We start from the raw sequence: 27175 nt of genomic DNA on the forward strand, positions 1-27175 counted from the left end.
AGGCCACAGCTTCAATTTTAAAAATAACGCCAGGACTGGGCTGGGGCTCCGGCCCCCTGATTATATCGTTTTCTGAAGATGCACATTAGAAACAGCTTATGCTCCAAACAGAAAAGAGAAAATAAAGTCACGTCTTCGCGTTCGCGAGTTGAAGTTAACCGAAAGCGCGGGGGTCAAAGGTCAAAGAGAAAAAAATGCTCTTGAAACACATCGTCAGACTTTTAAATTAAATACTGACTTATACTAACAATTGAAGTATCCGCTTTGAAGACCAAAAAAAACATTTATTTATTTTGTTTAATCTTTGCAAGTAAATTATTTTAAGTAATGAATTCCCAGCATGCAGCGAGTTATTGACGTCATCACGCGCGAGATTTTTTATAATAACAGAAATCGCATCTTCTCGAATCAGAATGTTTTATTTGAATCGGGCCAGCGGTTTAACTCATCAAAGTTGAAGGAGATCACGGGCGCTTGCGCATACACACGTGCAAAAATAAAATCGGTTGTGTAGTGGAGGGGGGAGGGTGCGGAGGACGTGTCGTGTGCCAGGGCGTTGCGCGTCTCCTTCCCCCCCCCCGCCCGCCGCTGCATCAGGTGATCGGCCATAACCAAAGGGGCTTGCTGCTGACGGCTGCCGTGCATCAGTCAGCTGAGTGCTCATCGTGTGCAGTGAGAGGCTGTCTATCTACCCACCCAGCCAGCGGGAGCAGCGCTATTAACGTGAGAGGGACTCACCGAGCCCCGCTAACTAAACACGGGCACCTTCCCTCATTTCGGTCTCCCTTTCACAACCAATCTGTGAAAACTTCTATCAAGACCCGTAAACCCCACAGCGACAATGGCGCTGAGCGACGCCGATGTGCAGAAGCAGGTAAGGAAGGGTCTTCGTGATGTTCTGTCGACAGCAGCGGTGGGTGCAGAAAACAAAAATCAAACAAGAAGTAAAGGGATGAATCATTTAACCAGGATTGTGCTGTGTTTTACATTTTAGTCTCTTGTCACGCTCACCTTGGATTCATTAGGGGGCGGCGGGGGGTGTTTTTTTTAATAGGAAAGTGGTGAATGAAAAGTAAACCATAATCACAAATCCTTGCCCGTCATCACCTTGTTTGCATCCAAAAATGGGCTGTTGAACCTGCAGGATGGCGAAGTTAAGGAGGAGGGGCTAGAGAGGAATAACATTTTGATATCAGTAACATTTCTATGAATATATGATTTTAAACTTTGAATTGTCCCAATACACTGATCATGAAAATGGACTTTCACATTTTTTGCTTACACAGTATTAAGCAATTCCGGAAATTTTGTAAGCGGATATGCACAACGAAAAAAAAATCATGTCATTTGATGTGCAGTAAATACATTTTTGAATCCATTGAATGTGTTGTATGTACACTAATCATGATTTGTGTAAAATGTAATATGTTGCATACAATCTTTGGAATACATTTCATACTTGAGCAAGCACTTTCAGATGTGAATTTCAGTTGGGGAAAATGCAAATCTGATAACATTGGCACTGGCCTTGTACTAGGCTGCCAAATTGCAATAGATTGAATATATTTTTTAAACCTAAATATTAGCAATCTGATTTTTTTTTAAATGCACCTGAAAAGATTGGTTAAAATTTGGTGTAGAGACAATAATGGGTTAAGCAGAAATGTTAAACTATCTATTCAGGTACTTGTAACATTTCCTGTTTTTATTTGAAAAATCATTGTTCTTTCTCCATCAAATATAATTCAGCAATAAACCTCCTATACTGTTTAAAGGATTTTATGTCCTCAAAAATATTTCACTGCCACTTACTTATAACCTGTTTTAAATGGCAGAAGCAAGCAAGGATAAATGGCTGACTTAAGTATAATACTGTTGAGTATAAACCTAAATGTGTTTACATTAAACAGTTAAAATGGCTGGTATTTTCTAGGTTGAGCTAATGTTTAACCTTGTTGAATGCCATTGTTACTCATTTAATTCAGTTTGGTTAATTTTCAAGCTTTTCAAATAGAAACATCTAAATTATTTATAACCAGACCTGTATTTATGTGAACGTTTGAAATTTAAAAATATATATATTTAAAAAAATATATATATTCACACTAGTGTCCCTTGCTCTATTTTGTCTTTAGTCAGGTCCTAGTTGTCAGTAAGCAGAGCCGTACTGTGATGCAGTTGGAATCTGGTTTGAGCTAGAGCACCTGGTTGGAAGGAGTTGGTGTCTTGTCTGTTCTAGTGTGGGAGGCAGAGCTATTTGTGCCAGGCTCCTGGCGATACAGGACATTTCCAAGATGAGTCTCCAATTCCCTGCAGGGCGGATGCAAAATGAATGTACTGGGTGATTAATCTCCATGTAAAATTCAGAGGATAGCAATACAAAATTATTGTTAATCTTGGAGACCCTTTTTGGCTCGAATTATCAAAGCTTTTGAGTCCATCCCCACAAGCCCCTGGAATAGATTCATTTGTGCCAAGTCTCATGTCTTTTCCATCGTCTATTTCAGAACTATATGTAATGGAGAAACGGTTCCCGGGTTAGACTCTGGTAAAGTACTGTCTGTTAGTTAGAATACAAATAATCATAGAATAATATAGCACAGAAGGAGGTCATTCGGCCCATCATCCCTGTTCTGGCTCCTTGGTAGAGCTATCCAATTAATCTCACTCCATTGCTCTTTCCCCATAGCCCTGTAAATTATTTCCCTTCAAGTATTTATCCAACTCTCTTTTTGAATGTTACTATTGAATCTGTTTCCACCACACTTTTTCAGGCAGTGCATTCCAGTCACAACAACTCGCTGTTTTTTTTTGGGGGGAGGGGGAGTTTCCTGTATCTCCTCTGTCATGTGGTTACTGACCCTTCTGCCACTGGAAACCGTTTATTTCTATTAACTCTCTTTACATGCAGTAGGAAATGACTGGTCAGATGAGTTAGCTATTTAGAAATTTATTCGATCCCCAAAATTCTGTCTTTTAAAATTCTGAAATACAAACTTTTTATTTAACATTTTTTAAATATTCAAATGTATAATACTCACTATCAAATAAGTAAATTTGTATATTTTCAATGCAATACAAGTCCCAATACATTTCTAACTAATATTGCAAAGAATCCACATAATGTTGGTATAATGAAAACATCTGTGCAGCATCAAAATGATAATTATGGGATTATTACAGGTCTCAAGGGAGCAAAGGTGGGCAAATAATGTTTAGGTACAGATCAGCGTTGATGCAATATTGCCAACTCTCGCGATTCCATCACGCGACACGCAATTTCACTTGAGATGGAATGCCTAATTCCCGCAATGTTTTTTTGGGGGAAGAATATACGATTTGCCCATGCGCAGAAAAGACCACACTGGGTTCAGAAGGCTTTCCATAACATCCATTGGGCTCCTCTTCACCCCACCGCATCCGAGTTTGCGGACTCAGCCCGGCCGCGCTCGTATATAAACATGCACAGATGAGAGCCAGGATTAACCAAGGTGAACAATCAACCGAGCGAGGCCATTTTTAAAACTTATGCCATCACAAAAAATGCAGAAGATAATAATTCCAATGCGTTAATCAGCGTATTTGTTCCGTTCTCCCCCCCCCCCCCCCACCCCCCACCATCATCCCCCCAAAAAAGAGATTTAAACATTCCATTGCGTGAGAAGCTTTATTTCTCTTGGAAATTGCGTGTCTTGCGATGGAATGGCGAGAGTTGGTAATACTGCTGCTATCATTTATAGGATTTAATTGATTTTATAACTCAAATTAAAGTTGGATGGACAGGCCAAGGTTCTCCTGGGATGAGCTTTTATGGACTGATTACCTTTGGTTGGTAGCTGCAGGGACTGCACTGCATGGGGCAGCAAGAGGAGTGGTAATGGGTAGGATGTTTTCGAAAGTTTTTCGTAAAGCATTTTCAGATGCAGTAATATAGTTTTTGTAAAGAACTGTGACCTGTTGGAGATTAAATAAAACTACTAATGAGCTTTATAAATGAACTGTCATTCTATATTAGTTTATGTTTTGGGGTGGGGGGGGGGAAAGCAGCTCATGATTTCTTACCAAATCTCACTTTTTGTCTCCTGATTTATAAGATGGTGGGGTTGGCATTACTGTTGATGTGTTCTGCCATCAATTACATCGGGCTGAATGGCCTACTCTTATTCCTATGCGCAACCTAATTTCTGTCAGTGAGAAACTTTGTATTTAGGCCCACTGTTGGATCTATTATTTAGTGCAACTCATCAATATTTTTCTGTGCCAATTTCTTCCCTTGGCGAGAGGCATTGAGGCTGAATTTGTGGCCCCTACAGGTGCGCGCACGTCCATCAGGGCCCCACATGTTCTGGTTTTAGGCATGCACTGCACATGCGCCGAAACCCAGAGCTTGCGAACTGTCATTAATCCTCTTGACAGACCATACAAATCTGACAGAAATGAACATTTTCTGGCAGAGAGTGGGCTATTTGCCCAATTTTCTGCCCAGCGAATGTCCTTGAAATTCTTACGCCTGAAAAAAAGTGTGAGGTCTGCTTTTAACCAGCATAAGAGTTTAAAAAAAAAAAAATATTTTTTTCCCCCACTTATTTTATATATTTAAAAACCCATCCATTAAGCTAAGTCCTGTTAAAACATCATTTCCCCCCTCCCAATATATTTTTAAATATTTAATTAAATGTAATTTTAATTTTTTAAATGTAGTAATTTTTAAAATTTATTTATTTTTGTATTTTTTGGGGTATTCCCATTCATACGGACAAGCCTGATCATCTGTTTTTAATTCCATTTTCTTTAGTATCCCCAAAGAACTTGTGGCTATATCCTGGCTGAATTAGTTGATCTGAAACCAGTAGAGATACAGAGCTAGTCTGAGGCTCAGTGATATGGATAACCGTACAAGAAATAAAGGGTTTTGTGTTTCAACATTCTGGATTATATGAGGGTTAGCATAAGGGATGTGACTGTTTTGACATTTTTAAATTAATAAGTTTGTAATTGTAAATTGTTTAGTAATGTAGTAGTTATCAAATTTGCCTAAAATATAAAAGGTCCCTAGTTTGATACCAGGCAGAAACATAAAGCACTGTTCATCTATCTATATTTAATATATTTAGTACATTTGTCTGTATGTTTATAACTGAGCTATGACCTGATCGTCTTAGTGTTCTGCCCACCAAATTCAAGTGATCACATGGCAGCACACAGTATATTTCGGTAAACTGGAACACTGAGGTTCTCCGTGAAAAGGTAAAGACACGCATTGCTTTATAGGCATTGAGAGATCTGTGTATAAAGAATGGCAACTGGTGGTGAACCAAAGAAAATATCTAGTGTAAAAACTCATGATAATATGATTGTTAGCGATGAGATCTGTACAATTGTGTTTCCCTTTTTGTTCTATAGATCAAACACATGATGGCCTTCATTGAGCAGGAGGCCAATGAAAAAGCAGAAGAAATAGATGCAAAGGTGAGGTTTTGTTCTGTCTTTTCAGACTTCTGGTTTGTAATGGCAGTCTAGATGGAGAAACATCAGTTTTGCTGATTTTATAATTATGTACAATTTACTGCAGTAAATGATTGCAAATTGGGTCTTGTCATGAATTCCACGTGGAGGTTGAAGGAATAGTTAGCTTGCAGAATTGAGTTATATTTGGTCCATTTCATTATTATTTGAAAATAGGCTAATTTATACTTTTTATGTGATAACTGTAATTGCAAATATAGTGCTGTAGAACAAAGCTGTTGAATTTTGCTGTAAGTCTTTTTCTCATTTTAAAGGTAAATATGCCATCAAAAAGTACTTCTAATTCAGCGCACTTGTTTTTCCTGTACCATGTCTGCGTCAGACATATTTTATCCCAAAAATATTTTGTGTTCAGAGAAAGAGACATGTATTACTACATTATAACTCTGAGGAAACTCTGGTTCAAGTCAGTTGCTGCCTTCATTGGTCAGAGATCCAATATAACATTCAGTCAGGTTAGTACATTTATTTCTTAGTCAATTCTGAGCATTCTCTGAATTCACTGCAGTAAATAAATGTGGCAAATGATGCCGCTTGCCTAATTGTTCCACGTCCGTTCTCAGCCCTTCCTCATTCTACATTCAAAACCTGATTGTTGCAATAAAGAACAGGAACTGATACCAAAAAAGAATTTAGAAGTTGATCCAAATAACAACTAGGGAATATAAATCCAGATCTACGCAAAAGGAAAGATTATGCAATATCAGTGTTTTATTGCATCTGCTCAATACATATAGCAATACATTTTATGATATGGTAGCAGTGATTTATGCATCTGGACTAGTAAACCAGAGGCTGGGCAAATAATCCAGTAAAAATCACTTCACATCCTACCATGGCAGTTTGAGAATGTGAATTCAGTTTATTTAAAAAAAAATCTGGAAATAATATGTTGGTATCAGTAAAAATGATCATGAAGCTGTCTGGTTGTTGTAAAAATCCAACTAACTCACTAATGTCCTTTAGGGAAGGAAACCTGTTCTTGCCTAGTCTGTCCTATATGTGACTCCAGTCCCACATCAACGTGGTTGACTCTTAATGACCTAGGAAGCCACTCCAGTTGTATCAAACCATTTCCGTTCAAGAAGAATGCTCACCACTACCTTTTTTGGGGGTAACTAGGGATGAGCAGTAAATGCAGGCAATGCCAATGTTGCCCATGTCCCAAAAATCAATACATTTAAAATATAGGAAACTCATTATTTTCGGAAGGATAGGCAGAACGAAAAAGGAGGTGGCGTAGCTCTGTTAATAAAGGATGAGAGCAGTGCAGTAGTGATAAATGATATTGGCTCAGAAGATCAAGATGGAGAATCAGTTCGGGTGGAAATAAATAATATGGGGAAGAAGTCACTGGTGGGCGTAGTCTATTGGCCCCCTAACAATAGCTACACTGTTGGATAGAGTATAAATTAAGACATAATGGAGGCTTGCAAGAAAGGTATGGCAATAATCATGGGTGATTTTAATCTTATTTGAGCAAATCAAATTGGCAAAGGTAGCCTTGAGGAAGAGTTCATAAAGTGTATTCGAGATGGTTTCTTAGAACAATATGTTGCGGAACCAACCAGGGAGCAGACTATTTTAGATCGGGTAATGAGACTGAATTAATGAATGATTTCATAGTAAAGGATCCTCTTGGGACAAGTGATCACAGCATGGTAGAATTTCAAATTCAGTTTGAGGATGAGAAAGCTAGGTCTCAAACTAGTGTGTCCTGATCTTAAATAAAGGCAATTACAAAGGTATGAAGGCAGAGTTGGCTAAAGTGGACTGGGAAAATAGATTAAAGAGTAAAGTGGTAAATAAGCAGTGGCAAACATTTAAATAAGATAATTCATAACTCTCAGCAAAGATATATTCCAGTGAGAAAGAAAGAATCTCGAAGGGAAAGATGAACCATCCGTGGCAAACTAAGGAAGTAAAGGATGGTATCAAATTGATAATAAAGGCATACAATGTTGCGAAGGATAGTGGAAGGCCAGAGGATTGAGAAATTATTGGAAACCAGCAAAGGACGACTTAAAAAAAAAGAGAGAGAGAGAGAGAGAGAGAGAGAGAGAGAGAGGATAGTTTGAGTAAATTAGCAAGAAATATAAAAACAGATAGTAAGAGCTTCTACAGGTAAATAACAAGGAAGAGAGTTGCTAAAGTAAATGTTGGTCCCTTAGAGGATTAGACTAGAGAATTAATGGGGAAACAGGGAAATGGCAGAGACTTTGAACAAATATTTTGTATTGGTCTTCATGGTAAAATACACTAGAAACATCCCAATAATAATCATCAAGAGGCTTTTGGGAGGGGGGAGCTTAAAACTATCACTCACTAGAGAAAAAGTACTCAGCATACTAATGGGACTAAAGTTGGACAAGTTCCCTGGACCTGATGGCCTGCATCCTAGGATTTTTAAAAGAAGTGGCTGCAGAGAAAGTGGATGCATTAGTTGAAATCTACCAAAATTCTCTGGATTCTGGAGAGGTCCCAGTGGATTGGAAAACCGCAAATGTAACACCCCAATTTAAGAAAGGAAGGAGACTGCAAGCAGGCAACTATAGACCAGTTAGCCTAACATCGGTCATTGGGAAATGCTGGAATCCATTATTAAGGAAGTGGTAGCAGGACATTTAGAAAATCATAATACAATCAAGCAGAGTCAGCATGGTTTTATGAACAGGAAATCATGTTTGACAAATTTGCTGGAGTTCTTTTGAGGATGTAACGAGCAGGGTGGATAAAGGGGAACTAGTAGATGTGTATTTGGATTTCAGAAGGCATTCAATAAGATGCCACATAAAAGATTACTGCACAAGATAAGAGCTCACAAGGTTGGGGATAATATATTAGCATGGATAGAGGATTGGCTAACTAACAGAAAGCAGAGAGTCAGGATAAATGGGTCATTTTCAGGTTGACAAACTGTAATTAGTGGAGTGCCACAGGGATCAGTGCTGGGGCCTCGACAATTTACAATTTATATTAATGACTTGGATGAAGGGACCGAGTGTAATGTAGCCAAATTTGCTGATGATGCAAAGATGGGTGTAGAGGACACACATAATCTGCAAAGGGATATAGATAGGCTAAGTGAGTGGGCAAAAATCTGACGGATGGTGAGTATAATGTGGGAAAATGTGAGGTTATCCACTTTGGTAGGAAAAATAAAAAAGCAAATTATTATTTAAAAGGGAAGAGATTACAAAGTGTTGCGGTGCAGAGTGATCTGAGGGTCCTTGTACATGAAACACAAAGTTAGCATGCAGGTTACAGCAAGTAATTAGGAAGGCAAATGGAATGTTGGCCTTTATTGCAAGGGGGATGCAGTATAAAAGTAGGGAAGTCTTGCTACAACTGTACAGGGTAGTACTGTATACAGTTCTGGTCTCTTTTTATTTAAGGAGGGATATACTCTCATTGGAGGCAGTTCAGAAAAGGTTGAGCAGATTGGGCCTACACACATTGAAGAATGAGAGGTCCCACACAAGAGATTAATGTGCAAAGTTAAAGCACATGGGATTGGGGGTAGTGTGCTGACGTGGATTGAGAACTGGTTGTCAGACAGGAAGCAAAGAGTAGGAGTAAATGGGTACTTTTCAGAATGGCAGGCTGTGACTAGTGGGGTACCGCAAGGTTCTGTGCTGGGGCCCCAGCTGTTTACACTGTACATTAATGATTTAGACGAGGGGATTAAATGTACTATCTCCAAATTTGCGGATGACACTAAGTTGGGTGGCAGTGTGAGCTGCGAGGAGGGTGCTATGAGGCTGCAGAGCGACTTGGATAGGTTAGGTGAGTGGGCAAATGAATGGCCGATGAAGTATAATGTAGATAAATGTGAGGTTATCCACTTTGGTGGTAAAAACAGAGAGACAGACTATTATCTGAATGGTGACAGATTAGGAAAAGGGAAGGTGCAACGAGACCTGGGTGTCATGGTACATCAGTCATTGAAGGTTGGCATGCAGGTACAGCAGGCGGTTAAGAAAGCAAATGGCATGTTGGCCTTCATAGCGAGGGGATTTGAGTACAGGGGCAGGGAGGTGTTGCTACAGTTGTACAGGGCCTTGGTGAGGCCACACCTGGAGTATTGTGTACAGTTTTGGTCTCCTAACTTGAGGAAGGACATTCTTGCTATTGAGGGAGTGCGGCAAAGATTCACCAGACTGATTCCCGGGATGGTGGGACTGACCTATCAAGAAAGACTGGATCAACTGGGCTTGTATTCACTGGAGTTCAGAAGAATGAGAGAGGACCTCATAGAAACGTTTAAAATTCTGACGGGTTTAGACAGGTTAGATGCAGGAAGAATGTTCCCAATGTTGGGGAAGTCCAGAACCAGGGGTCACAGTCTGAGGATAAGGGGTAAGCCATTTAGGACCGAGATGAGGAGAAACTTCTTCACCCAGAGAGTGGTGAACCTGTGGAATTCTCTACCACAGAAAGTAGTTGAGGCCAATTCACTAAATATATTCAAAAGGGAGTTAGATGAAGTCCTTACTACTCGGGGGATCAAAGGGGTATGGTGAGAAAGCAGGAATGGGGTACTGAAGTTTCATGTTCAGCCATGAACTCATTGAATGGCGGTGCAGGCTAGAAGGGCTGAATGGCCTGCTCCTGCACCTATTTTCTATGTTTCTATGAGAGGTGATCTTATTGAAACATAAGATTCTGAAGGGTCTTGACCGGGTAGATGCAGAGAGGATGTTTCCCCTCGTGGGGGAATTTAGAGCTAGGGGGCACAATGTTAAAATAAGGTGTCGCCCATTTAAAATGGAAAAGAGGAGGACTTTCTTCTGAGGGTCGTGAATCTTTGGAATTCTCTTTCCCCGCCCCCCCCCCCCCCGAGAACGGTGGAGGCTGGGTCATTGAATATATTTACGGTGGAGATAGACAGATTTTTGAATGATAAGGGAGTCAACGGTTATGGGGAGCGGGCAGGGAAGTGGAGTTGAGGCCAAGATCAGATCAGCCATGATATTGAATGGCAGAGCAGGCTCGTGAGGCAAAATGACCTACTCCTGCTCCTATTTCTTATGTTCTTTCTCATCGTGAAATTAATAAACTACAGTATATGGGGTGATATGTAGAAGCGGGAAAATAAAATATTAAATAACTTACAAAATTCAGGCATTACATTTTTTTTTTATTATAATATAATAGAACTCTCATCTATGCCTGTCCTAAATGTGATTGGACATTGTGTTCAACACACAAAAGAAAACACCCATGTCAGTTACTGGGACAGCTTGCTTCCTGGGAAAAGAGCTGTATCATGTCGATCTGCATACAGTTTTAGGGAATTCCTGATTTGGAGAAAACAAAAGTATTAGGCCTCCAATACCTTGCTTGACTGGCTTACCTTTTGAGAGTCTGGACATGAATGTTAATGGGCTATTCGATTGTTGGGATGATCACAATCAGACCCTATGCTGTCTGTCTGTGTCTACAGATGAGCAGTTCCAACGGGGCCACTGGAATGCAGTCAGAAGTTGGGACCCTTCTTTGCCTGGGATGCTTTAGAATGTCACTCTGGTTTCTGCTGAGATTAACCCATTTAGCGCGCACCAGCAGATTAATTTGGACAATTTCTGCCCGGTGTGGTTCTGTACCATACCGTGTGGTTCTGTACCATACCATGTGGTGCATTTACCAAGAAGGGTGTTGGGATGCGGCTTTAGATTTATATCTTCCCTTGAATTTGCTGAGGGCCACGTTTTTAGTTGAGTTACTTTTCCACAGAGTAAAGTGGAAAAGTGGGAATTACTCAAGCTTCGAGTGGCTAGTTAAGTGCCAGTGTCAGCTATGTGAACAGGCCACTGCAGTTGGTTCTAGGCCACCAGAAACTGAGGAGAAAACTTAAGGATATGGAAATCCTCCCCAAGAACCTTGGAATAGCTACTCTTTGCATACAAGTTCTGGTATAGAATGTTCTATGTAATGTGCACAGAACTCTCTGCCTGTGCAAGCTTAAGATTGTAAAGCCATATAGTTATCAATCCTACTTTTTTTTTGATATCGGCGATATTTTGAAAATCAATCCCTTGCTTTGCAGGCAGAAGAGGAGTTTAACATTGAAAAGGGTCGTCTTGTACAGACCCAAAGGTTAAAGATCATGGAGTATTATGAAAAGAAGGAAAAGCAAATTGAACAGCAGAAGAAAATGTAAGTACTATGTAAAATAAAATTTGGCAAATGCCAGTATTTCAGTAGTTTTCAAATTTCTCTGTTTAAGTGTTTCTTCATTTACATTATTGAGTTTTACACTCAGTTTAGATAAAACGTAGAAACTGTCACACAATTCTATTTAGGGAGTATGAAAATTAAGAGGATGTAACCATTTTTGTAAAAGATGTAGTTTCTGAAATTTAAAAAATTATTTTGTCTACTACACTGAATATTCCACTATATGCGATTTGTTCCGATTCTGACTGTGTTTGGTACTGAAATCTTTTTTGACCTTGAATTGACTTTGTCTAACTTTTTTTTAAACCTTTTGCTTTTAGTCAAATGTCCAATTTGCTGAACCAGGCTAGGTTGAAGGTCCTCAAAGCCAGAGATGATCTGATTTCGGTGAGATTGCTAATACATTAAATGAACTGAAATACAATTACATGGAGGCTAATTTCTAGGGAAGTATTTTTGGAGTACTTTTTCTGTCCATAAAGTATGAAAATCATATGGAGCAAGTTATTGATTAGTTCATTTCAGCAGTGCCTTTTTTATTGGCTGTTAATGATATGGTGTCAGTAGGACTCTCTGTAGTCCTAGTCGGGTCAGGCCATGTCATTATCAGCCGATGCTTATTTTCACACGAACAGTGAAGAACACTGCTAATGCAATATGTAGCTTGGCTAATGTTGTTCAACCTGTTGGGAGTTTGTTATACTGGTAGAAATATTGACTTAGTTTTCTTATTAGATATTGAAATGGATATTTTAATTGGTTTCTGTTTAAAAATAACATTTTTGTCATGGTAGCACTGTTTTTATTGCAGGACTGTTGCAAGGAACAAAATAAGTAAAGGGTATTGTAACATGTTGGAATTTCTAAACACTATTGAGGAGTGGTAGGTTATAGATTCACCTGCAGTAACTTCATGTGGTGAAATTACAGTCTTGGTGTGTCACTGGAAGAGCATGTTTTGCATTGAGAGGAAAGGAAAATTGCCTAGGCCATGCTTGTACACTACCTGGATCCAGGATACAGAATGACGGTAGCAGATTGGTGGAAGCTGGTCACCATGACATGAGAACAAAATAAATTCTGCTCATTTTTGCATTGTTGTTGGCATCAACCCATACAGACTGAAAGATCCCAGCTTCAGTTCTTAACCTGTGCTGATTTGGGGTACCAGATTTAGTGTTCCAATTACCCTTGGGACTAGGCCTGGGTGGGGGTTCCTCTGCCAATTACTAACCAGTGTGTGGATTAGGCTCGTGCCCAAGCTCGGCTGTGATGCTCTCACTGAACAACTAGTTTATAGAAATTCACTGGGCTCGCATGTAAATAGTAGCCTTTTTGATCAGATATTAGGGGGCTGCCAACACAAGCCAATGCTTTCAAGAGAACAAGGATAAAAATAGCCTTACTGTTAGTAATGAAAATTATGGTACTTTTTCCACCCCAATTAAGAAATTGGTTTATAGCCTTTATAAACGAATAAATGGCAACCACTTGTGTTTGCAGTTTTGATGGCCCAATCAGCACTTTCAGGTTTGTGGACAAAAATCGATCTAGCCATGAAGGAAGAGTATAATCTTGCTTGTGGGTGGGGAAGAGAAAAATGACAGCTTGAACGGAGAGGGTTGAAGGAAGAATTGTGTGCCTTGTCAATTGGGTGGGGAATTGGAGGGGATACAGTGTCTCATTGACCTGTTCTGTAGGGAATAGAGTGCTTCAGTATACTGGGGTGGGGGTTGGAAGTGGGATAGTGACAGAGGTAGCTTTTGGTTAATTGATGGTCTGTGGTCTATTGAAAACTGAAATGTCAACTGTTTTTCCTTTTATTTATTTTACGATGAAATATCTATCAATTGTGAAGCATAAAAGTAAAATCAATCAGAAGGCAACATTTTTAGCATAAATATTCAATTTACCAGTGGGCATGCCCTCGCCATCTCTCTCCCCGCTGCCCCCACCCTCAGGAATGTGGGGCACCATTGGAAAAAGTGTGCACAATTCTAACTGTTCTGCCTATATCCCTGACGAGAATAATCCAATGGTCAATAGGACAGGATTCATATTTGCTTTTGCTATTGAGCAATTTTAAGAAAAGGAAATCAATTAAAAACATTTCCCCTCCCAGGCCATCTGCTGCTCACGGAAGAAAAGTTTTTAAATATAAAGAAAAATCATTTATTTCCAAGTTGTAACAAAGCAGTTTTCAATAAAAGTGAACATTGTTTTACTTTGAGAAATCAAAAATGCAATGCCCATATTCATTATTTTGGAAATTACAAATAGTTGAAGATTAAAATGTTTATTTTGTGGGGTGGGCAAGTCCCCAGATCCCTCTATGGCCCTATGTTGTGAAACATCACAGGCTTGTATTTAGGGCTATTTGTGAGTTGTCAGCTATTGCTAATTTTCCAAGTTGGCATGTGGTCTCACCTTAATAGGTGCCTTTTGGTTTCTAGGATCTGTTGAATGAAGCCAGACAGAGACTGGGCAGAGTGGCAAAAGATCCTGCTAGATACCAAATACTGCTGGATGGACTGATACTGCAGGTAAAGACATATTAATATTGTAAATACACTAAACTATAATGATCTATCAGCTGCACTGTGCAAGTACAGTCCCTGCCATGTAGCTATCAATTAGTAATGATACTAGATGCCATGTTGAAATCTGTTTTCTTGTTGGTGTGGGGGGTGGGGGGGCAGTGGTTCACACTTTGCTTGGTGTGATGGGTTTTTCGAGCCATATTTTCTGGAGGCTAGAGGTTCCTTGATGATTTTGATATTGGCAAAAGTTAGAAAAATGGATGTGCACCATGTAGAATGAAATGTTTTGTAAATGCTGAGAAATTGCCTTCAGAACAGTATTGTAATATAAAATGTATGGCCTTAGAAATTGATAGTAACTGATGTAATTTTTCCATTTTAGGGCTTTTATCAACTGTTGGAACCTATAGTGATTATTCGTTGCCGCAAACAAGACACTGCAGCGGTTACGGTAATGTAATGGATGTTCAGTTCTAGACTACCATTCCAAAGTGATTTTATGTTGGCACATTTGCTTTATCTGTGACTGAAATTTGAATGGCTACTCATGTTATTTTTCTAATCCCACCTAGAATCCTGTATGGCCATTGTATGAAGCTAAGGTGTGCATGTTGGACGAGTTAAGACTGGAATCAAACTTAAGAGAAAGGAATGTTACCAAACTGTCCATTTTGCCTCGCTTCCATTTGTTGGCTGATGAATGGTTGTGCTGGAGAAGTGCATAGTACGTGGTCCTATTGCTCCCCTAAACAAAAGGATTCGGGGTTGGTGGGGGTGGAACCTTAAAATGAATGCTCTAACAGTGGCCATATGTCCTAGCAGCCTTTTTGAGATCTTGCATCAAGAGATGTATGGTATGTTAGACCTAATTTCAAATCTGTTGCAACAGGTGGAATAAAATAGCATTTGAATGTGTCAGCAGAGCACTGTTTGATCTGGAGTGCTTCCCCCCCCCCCCACTTTTCTTCCCTTTCCTTCCATCCTTTCCTAAAGACGATGATGAATCCTGTTGGAAAGTGTAGTCTCATGGGTCGTCTACTACTCTCAGCATGCATCTGTGCCTACGACTTCTACAATGTTTGACAGCAAGATTTACCATGGCTGGGCATTTCCTTAGAGCTGCTCCCACATTGCAGCTGTAACTCCAGGAACTAATCAAAAACAAGTATTTCATTGTCTTTGGAGAAATTCTCTGCCAAATCCTTTTAATGGATATGTCCATTCCTCCTCACTTTCACATCTTCGTTTACATTTTCCCTTGTGACACTAACTTCTGATTCACTGTGGGCAATGCCACAGGAGATCTAGTATTTTTAGTGCTTCTCATCTGGCCTCTGAAGTTCAAATGCAATTTCCAATCTGTAAATTGCCCTTGTCTTTTAGTTTTGGGGAATGAAGCTGGGCAGGTTGAAGGGGTATTAGTGGGAGAGCACTTGGGTGCCAATGACCATAATTCAGTCAGATTCAAATTGGTTATGGATAAGGACAAGAATAGGCCTGGAATAAAAGTTCTGAACTGGGGAAAAGCTAATTTTGCTAAGTTAAGGAGTGATTTGGCCATGGTGGACTGTAAACAGCTACTTGTGGGTAAAACAGTGTTGGAACAGTGGGAGGTATTTAAGGAGGAGATCCAGAAGGCTCAAGCCAAACGTGCCCTTAAAGAAAAAGGCTGGGAAAAATAATTGTAGAGCCCCCCCCCCCCTGGATGTCTAGGGACTTACAGGGGAGGATTAAGAAAAAAAGGGCATCGGAGAGACGTGAGTCCGGGGTCAGCGAGAGGCCTACAAAAGATCGGGAGGTGCGTCGGAGAGACGTGAGTCCGGGGTCAGCGAGAGGCCTACAAAAGGCCGCGAGAGGCGTCGGGGAGTGAGTCCGGGGTCAGCGAGAGGTGCGTCGGTGAGGCGTACTTGTGCAGCTACAGGGAAAAGGCAAAAAAGAAGTAGAAAGAAACAGAAAGGTGACGTCACAGCCAAGAGGGTAAGTGATTGGCTGGTGATTGGTGAGTAGTTTTTCTTTTTTCTCTTCTATAACAGTGAGTAAACTTTAGCCAATTTAAGTTAATCTAAGGGTTAAGTCATGACAGGAGAGCTCGGTCACGTGATATGCTCCTCCTGTACCATGTGGGAACTCGGGTACACTTCCGGTGTCCCTGACGACTACGTGTGCGGGAAGTGTATCCGCCTCCAGCTCCTGACAGACCACGTTGCAGAGTTGGAGCTGAGGGTGGATTTACTCTGGAGCATCCACAATGCTGAGAATGACGTGAGTAGCACGTGTAGCGAGTTGGTCTTACCGCAGGTGAAGGGTCCACAGCCAGCTAGGGAATGGAAGCCCAGCAGGAAGAGCAGTGCAAGGAAGGTAGTGCAGGGGTCCCCTGCGGTCATCCTCCTGCAAAACAGATACACTGCTTTGGGTACTGTTGAGGAGGATGACTCATCAGGGGAGGGCAGCAGCAGCCAAGTTCATGGCACCGTGGCTGGCTCTGCTGCACAGAAGGGTGGGAAAAAGAGTGGGAGAGCTATAGTGGTAGGGGACTCTACATTGTAAGGGGAATAGATAGGAGTTTCTGCGGCCGCAACCGAGACTCCAGGATGGTATGTTGCCTCCCTGGTGCAAGGGTCAAGGATGTCTCGGAGCGGCTGCAGAGCATTCTGGAGAGGGAGGGTGAACAGCCAGTTGTCGTGGTACATGTAGGTACCAACGATATAGGTAAGAAGCGGGAAGAGGTTCTACAAGCTGAATTTAGGGAGCGAGGAGTTAAATTTAAAAAGTAGGACCTCAAAGGTAGTAATCTCTGGATTGCTACCAGTGCCTCGTGCTAATCAGAGTTGAGGGAGCAAGATAGTTAGAATAAATACGTGGCTTGAGCAGTGGTGCAAGAGGGAGGGATTCAAATTCCTGGGACATTGGAACCAGTTCTGGGGGAAGTGGGACCTGTACAAAAGGGACGGTCTGCACTTGGGCAGGACTGGAACTGATGTCCTGGGGGTAACATTTGCTAATGCAGTTCGGGAGTGTTTAAACTAATATGGCAGGGGGATGGGAACCTATGCAGTGAGATAGGGCGAAGTAATATGGAGTCAGAAACAGATGGTAGAAAGGTAAAAAGCAATAGTGGAAGGCCGAGTAAACAAAGGCGAGAAACAAAGGGCCACACTACATCATAATTCTAAAAGGACAAAGGGTGTTTTTATAAAAAAAAAACCTGAAGGCTTTGTGTCTTAATGCAAGGAGTATCCGTAATAAGGTGGATGAATTAACTGTGCAAATAGATGTTAACGGATATGATGTGATTGGGATTACGGAGACGTGGCTCCAGGATGATCAGGGCTGGGAACTCAACATCCATGGGTATTCAACATTCAGGAAGGATAGAATAAAAGGAAAAGCAGGTGGGGTAGCATTGCTGGTTAAAGAGGAGATTAATGCAATAGTTAGGAAGGACATTAGCTTGGATGATGTGGAATCTATATGGGTAGAGCTGCAGAACACCAAAGGGCAAAAAATGTTAGTGGGAGTTGTGTACAGATCTCCAAACAGTAGTAGTGATGTTGGGGAGGGCATCAAACAGGAAATTAGGGGTGCATGCAATAAAGGTGCAGCAGTTATCATGGGTGACTTTAATATGCATATAGATTGGGCTAACCAAACTGGAAGCAATACGGTGGAGAAGGATTTCCTGAAGTGCATAAGGGATGGTTTTCTAGATCAATATGTCGAGGAACCAACTAGGGGGGAGGCCATCTTCGACTGGGTGTTGTGTAATGAGAGAGGATTAATTAGCAATCTCGTTGTGCGAGGCCCCTTGGGGAAGAGTGACCATAATATGGTGGAATTCTACATTAGGATGGAGAATGAAACAGTTAATTCAGAGACCATGGTCCAGAACTTAAAGAAGGGTAACTTTGAAGGTATGAGGTGTGAATTGGCTAGGATAGGTTGGCGAATAATACTTAAGGGGTTGACAGTGGATGGGCAATGGCAGACATTTAGAGACCGCATGGATGAACTACAACAATTGTACATCCCTGTCTGCTGTAAAAATAAAAAAGGGAAGGTGGCTCAACTGTGGCTATCAAGGGAAATCAGGGATAGTATTAAAGCCAAGGAAGTGGCATACAAATTGGCCAGAAATAGCAGTGAACCTGGGGACTGGGAGAAATTTAGAACTCAGCAGAGGAGGACAAAGGGTTTGATTAGGGCAGGGAAAATAGAGTAAGAAAGGAAGCTTGCAGGGAACATTAAAACGGACTGCAAAAGTTTCTATAGATATGTAAAGAGAAAAAGGTTAGTAAAGACAAACGTAGGTCCCCTGCAGTTAGAATCAGGGGAAGTCATAACGGGGAACAAAGAAATGGCAGACCAATTGAACAAGTACTTTGGTTCGGTATTCACTAAGGAGGACACAAACAACCTTCCGGATATAAAAGGGGTCAGAGGGTCTAGTAAGAAGGAGGAACTGAGGAAAATCCTTATTAGTCGGGAATTTGTGTTGGGGAAATTGATGAGATTGAAGGCCGATAAATCCCCAGGGCCTGATGGAATGCATCCCAGAGTACTTAAGGAGGTGGCCTTGGAAATAGTGGATGCATTGACTGTCATTTTCCAACATTCCATAGACTCTGGATCAGTTCCTATCGAGTGGAGGGTAGCCAATGTAACCCCACTTTTTAAAAAAGGAGGGAGAGAGAAAACAGGGAATTATAGACTGGTCAGCCTGACATCAGTAGTGGGTAAAATGATGGAATCAATTATTAAGGATGTCATAGCAGTGCATTTGGAAAGAGGTGACATGATAGGTCCAAGTCAGCATGGATTTGTGAAAGGGAAATCATGCTTGACAAATCTTCTGGAATTTTTTGAGGATGTTTCCAGTAGAGTGGACAAGGGAGAACCAGTTGATGTGGTATATTTGGACTTTCAGAAGGCTTTCGACAAGGTCCCACACAAGAGATTAATGTGCAAAGTTAAAGCACATGGGATTGGGGGTAGTGTGCTGACATGGATTGAGAACTGGTTGTCAGACAGGAAGCAAAGAGTAGGAGTAAATGGGTACTTTTCAGAATGGCAGGCAGTGACTAGTGGGGTACCGTAAGGTTCTGTGCTGGGGCCCCAGCTGTTTACATTGTACATTAATGATTTGGACGAGGGGATTAAATGTAGTATCTCCAAATTTGCGGATGACACTAAGTTGGGTGGCAGTGTGAGCTGCGAGGAGGATGCTATGAGGCTGCAGAATGACTTGGATAGGTTCGGTGAGTGGGCAAATGCATGGCAGATGAAGTATAATGTGGATAAATGTGAGGTTATCCACTTTGGTGGTTAAAAACAGAGACAGACTATTATCTGAATGGTGACAGATTAGGAAAAGGGGAGGTGCAACGAGACCTGGGTATCATGGTACATCAGTCATTGAAGGTTGGCATGCAGGTACAGCAGGCGGTTAAGAAAGCAAATGGCATGTCGACCTTCATAGCGAGGGGATTTGAGTACAGGGGCAAGGAGGTGTTGCTGCAGTTGTACAGGGCCTTGGTGAGGCCACACCTGGAGTATTGTGTACAGTTTTGGTCGTCTAACTTGAGGAAGGACATTCTTGCTATTGAGGGAGTGCAGCGAAGGTTCACCAGACTGATTCCCGGGATGACGGGACTGACATGAAGAAAGACTGGATTAACTGGGCTTGTATTCACTGGAGTTCAGAAGAATGAGAGGGGATCTTATAGGAACGTTTAAAATTCTGACGGGTTTAGACAGGTTAGATGCAGGAAGAATGTTCCCAATGTTGGGGAAGTCCGGAACCAGGGGTCACAGTCTAAGGATAAGGGGTAAGCCATTTAGGACCGAGATGAGGAGAAACTTCTTCACCCAGAGAGTGGTGAACCTGTGGAATTCTCTACCACAGAAAGTTGTTGAGGCCAATTCACTGAATATATTCAAAAAGGAGTTAGATGAGGTCCTTACTACTAGGAGGATCAAGGGGTATGGCGAGAAAGCAGGAATGGGGTATTGAGGTTGCATGTTCAGCCATGAACTCATTGAATGGCGGTGCAGGCTCAAAGGGCTGAATGGCCTACTCCTGCACCTATTTTCTATGTTTCTATCATATATCATATCAATGGCTAAATACTATAGAATCTTTTACAGGAATATAGAAAGTTAAGAGGCAAAATGAAAAAGCATATTCGGAATGCTAAGAGAGAGCACAAGAAATTAAGGAAAACCCTAAGATGTTCTATAAATATATTGAGAGTTAGTAAAGAAAGGGTAGGGCCTATTGGAGACCATGAGGGTAATCTTTGTGTGGAGGCGGAAGATGTTGGGAGGGTTCTTAACACAAACTTTGCATCTGTCTTCACTAAGGAAAGGGGCATTGCAGAAACTGCTATCGAGGAGGAGTGTCATATTCTGGATGAAATAAATATAAGGAGAGAGGAAGTATCTAGGGGTTTAGCAGCTTTGAAAGTAGGTAAGTCCCCAGGCCCGGCTGAAATGCATCCCAGGTTGTTGAGCGAAGTAAAAGAGGAAATAGCAGAGGCCTTGACCATCATTTTCTAGTCCTCTTTGGATCTGGGCATGGTGCTGGAGGATTGGAGGACTGCTAATGTAGTGCCCTTGTTTAAGAAGGGAGAAAGGGATCGGCCGAGCAATTACAGGCCTGTCAGCCTAACCTCAGTGGTGGGAAAATTATTGGAAAAAATCCTGAAAGACAAGATAAATCTACATTTAAAAAGGCAAGGATTAATTAGGGACAGTCAGCACAGATTTGTTAAGGGAAGATCATGTCTGACTAACCTGATTGAATTTTTTGAGGAGGAAACTAAGAGGGTTGATGAGGGTAGTGTGTACGATGTAGTATATATGGACTTTAGCAAAGCTTATGATCAGGTCCCACATGGTAGACTGGTCATGAAGGTTAAAGCCCATGGGATACAGGGCAAAGTGTCAAGTTGGATCCAAAATTGGCTTGGAGATAGGAAGCATAGGGTAATGATTGATGGATGTTGTTGTGATTGGAAGGATGTTTTCAGTGGGGTTTCGCAGGGCTCAGTACTGGGACCCTTGCTTTTTGTGGTATATATCAACGATTTAGATTTGAATCTAGGGAGTATGATTAAGAAGTTTGCAGATGACACTAAAATTGGCTGTGTGGTTGATAATGAAGAGGAAAGTCATGGGCTGCAGGAGGCTATCAATCTACTGGTCAGATGGACAGAGGAGTGGCAAATGGAATTTAATTCAGAGAAGTGTGAGGTGATGCACTTTGGGAAGGCTAATGAGGAAAGGGTATACACATTAAGCGGTAGGCCACTTAATAGTGTAGATGAACAAAGGGACCTTGGAGTGCATGACCATAGATCCCTGAAAGTAGCAGGTCAGGTGGTTAAAAAGGCATACGGAATGCTTGGCATAGAATATAAGAGCAGGAAGATTATGCTTAAATTGTATAATACTTTGGTTAGGCCACAGCTGGAGTATTGCATGCAGTTCTGGTCACCATATTATAGGAAGGACATGATTGCACTAGAGAGGGTGCAGAGGAGATTTACTAGGATGCTGCCTGGAATGGAGAACCTTCGTTAAGAGGATAGGCTGGGTTTGTTCTCATTGGAGCAGAGGAGGTTAAGAGGAGACCTCATTGAGGTGTACAAAATATTGAGGGGCTTGGACATAGTGGATAGTAAGGGTCTATTTCCATTGGTGGAGGAGTCTATGTACAAGGGGGCATAGTTTTAAGGTGGTTGGTGGAAGGTTTTGAGGGGGGGCTTCTTTACACAGAGTTGAAACTTGCTGCCTGGAAGAGTGGATGCAGAAACCCTCATCACTTTTAAGAGCTGGTTGGATGGGCACCTAAAGTGCAGTAACCTGCAGAGTTACGGACCTAGTGCTGGTAATTGGGATTAGACTAGATGACCTTTTGTTGGACGGAACAGATATAATGGTAACTACTGCAGGGAATAGAATACGGCCAGGGTGATGATCTGGACTAGTTTCGATCGCCTGGATGGGTCGGAGAGGAATTTTCCCAGATTTTTTTCTCCCTAAATTGGCCTGGGTTTTTAATCTGGCTTTTGCCTCTCCCAGGAGATCAATGGCTCCGGTTGGGGTGGAGTGTAGAATGTTTTAGTATAAGGGGTGTCGTGGTTGTGGTGAGGCGATTGATTGGGCTGGGATCTTTGCCTTTCTGTCAATGTTCCTAGGTTTAGATGTAACCTTTAGGGCTGCTGACCAAAGGCCGTGTGACGCAGACACGATGGGCTGGAAAGGCCGCCTCCTGCGCTGTAAATTTCTGTTTCTTCTCTCTCTTTTCTCCACCCCCCCCCCCCCAATCCCTTCCAAAAATAAAAGTTAAACTCTGGCTACATATTGTGTTTACTTATCAATTAAACAGTGGTCATGGGAAATTTGTGTGTATATCTATCAAATCTTCAATGGTGCTACACATGATAAATCAGGGATTGTGTTTTATAAGCAGTGGAACATTATACAATCTAAAGCACGGTGTGTTATTGTAATGCTAAAGTGCAGGCGTGTATCTCTTTCAAGCTACGATTAGTGTTCAATTGGTAACTTTTCAATGAGTTCACTCATTGTTTCTTTAATTTGCTGCTCATGCATTTGAACTTCAGAGACTTGATGAGAAACCAAATGCTCTGACCTCCATGAGGTCAATTAAGGGCCTGCTTGGAGAATGACTGTCTTTAGTTCTTGCACTATGTTTTGTGTCATACTTTAACAAACAAGATAGTGGTATCTACTTTTATCTACAATATATCAAATTCTAGTGTCTGTGTGCACTTCCGGGCAGTTTTTTCCATGATAAATTCCTATGTTCATATTTGTAATGAAACTGTCTATGTAAACTTGTTGTGCCCCCCTGCCAGTGAAGGAGCTGCAGTACTACCACTGTTGGTGTTGAACAGCATTTCCTCTGACCTATCATGAGCAGTGCCACAAAGCTGTGTGTGTAATTTCACTTTGTTTTTAAATTCCAAACAGACCTCCATCAACAAGAATGTTCCAATTTACAAGAACAGTATAAATAAGGATATTGATATTCACATTGACCAGGAAACCTTTCTACCTGAAGACATGTAAGCATTTACATCAGCTTTCTTTTGAAGGGATGGGTTCAGTTCATTTCCACCCATTTATTAAAGTATAGTATTTTTAGTAGCAGAAAAATGTGGTCAACAGAAATGGGAATTAGTCTAACCTTCTGATTCAGTATGATAACCACTTGCAGTTTTATAATTCATATATAATCCAATGCACAGATATTCCAGACCTCATTAGTTCTACAAATACAAGTAGATCCTTTTTTTTCCAAACAGTTTAAGTATAAATATCTATCTTTATAATCAGCCCATTTCCAGTTATAACGTGCTAGATTCCTAATCCTGGATTGATGTGATGCAAATTGTAATTGCACTCGAACAGAATTTGCCTTTGGCCTTCCAGATGTGAAGCTGCTCAGCAGCAGAGTACTCCCATCACAGCAAGTGGAAGTTAAAACCGGTCAGCCCATTTACCCCTCTGAAAATTTATGACCTAGTGATAGCTGTGTGTGTAATCACAAATAAAATAAGTTACTGTGCAAAATACTGACTACCTTTTTATCAGGAAGGTTTGCCTTGTTATTGTCTTGATGGATTTATTTATGGTAATATATTCAATTATTGATTGGCAAGTCTGCTTGTAATTTAGTATGAAATCCTTTAATAGCTCATATGTTATTCATATGTAATGAGAGCGAATAGTGCAACTTTGTCTTCCTGTGGATCACATTTAATCAAGAGAATATTTTAATAGAAATAGTATAACTTTGCAGAACAACTTGTATTTATATAACACTTTTTAATGTAGGAAAACGTTCCAAGGTGCTTATTAGAGTCCCAATGGTGAGAGAGAATGCTGAACCAAATGAGATATTAGGAGTGACCAAAAGTTTGATCAAAAAGGTGTTCTTTAAGGATGGACTTAAAGGAGATTGGGGGTTTAGGGGGGGGGGGGTGTGGGGAGGAGGTGGTGGAGCCATTTACAAAGGAAATTCCACAAAAGACTAAATTGCTGAAGCCACATTTTCCTACATTAAAAGTGCTACATAATTGCAAGTTATTGTTATGTCCTTGTGCCTTCAGAAAGCTTAGTCTATGCTAAACAAAAACCTGTAAAAGATGTGCTCTCAAATGATTTGGGCATCCCAAGTTTACCACCTCCTAAATTGTTGTTGCTTTGGTGTGGCTCCTTGGTTTGTGAAGGATTTTTAAATGCCAAAATCAGATTGCTTACCATTTAAGGTCATTGCCCATCTTTGAATGATCCCATTCCTCATGCAGCACAATTACTCCCAACCATCCTGGTGAAGGTCTAACATTTTTATAAATAATAAGCAATTCATTATCATCTGGCAATTGAAACCACCCATTATGTTGGGTAGTCTCTGGTTCTGGGTGCATGGCAGAGGTTGTCTGGCAGGCCTCCCATTCTGCCTGTGAACACTGGGAGATAAAAACAGTAAACCTCAATAGTACTAGTGACTGAGACACTATCAGGTTTTTAAATAGAAGCTGTGAGGGCAAGCTTTGGCCAGGTACAGAAGGGAAATGCAGGAGGGTAGTTGGGAGTTATTTTGTTTTGGTTGAACAAGATAACCCTCTGATGTGGGGATGTGTAGTGTTCATTATCTTTGCATTGTCACATGAAGACAATTTGTATCGATTGAGTTATGTGAGTGCTCATAACTGTTGCTATGCATATTCACTTGCTGTGAAATAAAGCAGCTTAATGATTCACATTGGGATTGTGTTTTCTCAGATTGAAGAATAAGGTTGTAAGACATGAATAGCCGTTCAGATCAGGTTACACTCTTGCGTAATATGATAATATAGTTGGATATTGGATCCTATGGGCACACTAAACACAAGATGCTCATGCCACTTACATAAGTGATTAACAGCTGCATACCTGGGAGAATATCTAAAGCTAATATCCTAAATGTTTGAAGATTGTCATTTTTATGATAGTGTAGGAAAAGAACTGAGCTTTTGCACAGGCCCTGGGAGTGGCTCCAATGATGGAAAGAAAATAATTTAATTGGTTTGGGGAGTTACAAATTCTTTCTGTATGTGTGATGGTATATTTTTTTTAAATTGACCCAAGATCCTGCAAAGTACATCTTGTGCTTCTAGTTCTGAGTTTTGTTGTTTCAAAGTTTCCTTTAAGAGTAAAAGTAGATGTAACAATAAACTAGTACATATTCAGCAGTTCTACCCATTGGATGATGAGTGGAGGTCCAGGAATGAAGCAGACCTTGGGTTGAGCAGCAGGCTGAGGCCTGGGAGCACGTAACTGAGGCAGTAAGTTAGAACATGCCTCTTGATTTTGTTTTCTGGGCTGGTAGTACACATTGAAGTCTGACTGAAAGGGAGTTGATTCTTTTCCCACAATAGATCACTGAAGTGATTGGAAAACAAGCCACGAGCCTTAAGATGCAAATGATTTTCTGTTCCTTCTGCTTTTGCTCGCCAATTTATTAGATGATATAGGCTGTAGGGACCCTTTTTTTTAAAAAAAAGAAAAGTTGGTTGCTGATGGTCAACAAACACATGGAGCCAAGAATATTGATTAAAAGTTTATCTTTTCTCTTCACAGCGCTGGAGGTGTTGAGATGTATAATTATACTGGAAAAATAAAGGTTTCTAACACCTTGGAGAGTAGATTGGACCTCATTGCACAGCAGGTAAGAAGGTTGTTCATGAAGCTCTGAAAATGAAGTGTATGTTAGGCTGGTAATACAATGACAAAACCCTGTGCTTGAAATAAGCTGCTAGCCCTTTTTTGTGTAGCATTTACTGTGTACAGTATGTTCTTTAGAATGCTCCTGTAGTTCTGTGGACTGTCATACAGATTAGTAAGTTCCCAAGTTTGGTCCCCATCCTCTGTTAGCAGATCTCAGCTGAGGTGGCAATGGAAATGCTACAGTGCCTCAATGTCCCTGTGCTGAAAAGCAAAAGTAGTAGCCAGTGTTCCTGCTTCCAATTGCAATCCAGTAATTGTGCTCGAAGTACATTGATATAACACACTCTCTCGCACACGTGTTTGTCTGATCCAAAGTTGTAATGAGACATTTCCTAGGCAGCCATGTTCCAATCCTTTGGCAATGCTGCCTTCATCTGTGATTGTCATGAACATAAGAGGGTGGGAAAAGCAAGGCCACTCAATTCCAGGTTTCGATGTGGGTTTCCACTGAGCCATCTCAAATTGTTTATATGAATGTATCTGCAAATTATAACTGTAGCTTATTACCACAGAAATACTAACACTAATGTTTCGTCTGTCTTTCAGATGATGCCGGAAATCCGAGTGGCTTTGTTTGGTGTCAATCAAAACCGGAAGTTCTTGGATTAAATACTGTGCTTTAGACCTAATGTTATCAGGGCACACCAGACATAGTAAAAAGATGTAAAAGTTACAGACCTATATTTAAAGGAAAAATAATCCCATTGTATTTGCTCTTCTGTGGTGTTATATCTAGTGTGTTTGAAACTACTTAATTTGGTAGTTTCAGTCCAAATCTAGTAACGTTTGCTGTATCTGTTGGCTAAGGGAAATGGCCAGAAGGCATTGGGAGAGATTATTGGAGTCACAACATCACTTGTATTTTTTTTTGTATATATTAATCTGTCCTTTTCCAAATGTGAACAAAGCTTCAGTTCCATTTCTTTTTTTGGTTTGCATTTTGGCATCAGTCATTGAAATTGCAGCTGACAGGTAATTTCCCAAAATATAAAACAGTAGTGAACTGTCAAATATATTGCATCCAGTGTTGTGTCAATCTCATTATTTAATTAAATTGAAATGGAGGTTTGTGTTTCAGGTACTGTATATGTATATATGGTTATGAAATAAACATCTTGCTGTATCCTGAA

General features: G+C 40.8%; 1 protein-coding gene across 1 annotated transcript; it reads left to right on the forward strand.

Moving 5' to 3' along the window:
• The first annotated feature begins 374 nt into the window (after positions 1 to 374).
• LOC139280751 (V-type proton ATPase subunit E 1-like) lies at positions 375 to 27175 on the forward strand. Its single transcript, XM_070900423.1, has 9 exons — positions 375 to 874; positions 5404 to 5469; positions 11576 to 11685; positions 12027 to 12093; positions 14160 to 14249; positions 14629 to 14697; positions 23244 to 23338; positions 25899 to 25986; positions 26592 to 27175. Exons 1-9 carry the CDS (start codon positions 842 to 844, stop codon positions 26652 to 26654), a joined length of 681 nt encoding a protein of 226 aa, XP_070756524.1. The 5' UTR covers positions 375 to 841; the 3' UTR covers positions 26655 to 27175.

Source organism: Pristiophorus japonicus, chromosome 15, assembly GCF_044704955.1.
Source record: "Pristiophorus japonicus isolate sPriJap1 chromosome 15, sPriJap1.hap1, whole genome shotgun sequence".
Taxonomy (NCBI): domain Eukaryota; kingdom Metazoa; phylum Chordata; class Chondrichthyes; family Pristiophoridae; genus Pristiophorus; species Pristiophorus japonicus.

Excerpts from the sequence above, each read along its gene's own strand:
- LOC139280751 (XM_070900423.1), top strand. The coding sequence starts at position 842 with ATGGCGCTGAGCGACGCCGATGTGCAGAAGCAG. Across the intron at positions 5,470-11,575 it reads CAGAAGAAATAGATGCAAAG|GCAGAAGAGGAGTTTAACAT; the intron begins GTGAGGTTTTGT and ends CTTGCTTTGCAG. Across the intron at positions 14,698-23,243 it reads AAGACACTGCAGCGGTTACG|ACCTCCATCAACAAGAATGT; the intron begins GTAATGTAATGG and ends AATTCCAAACAG.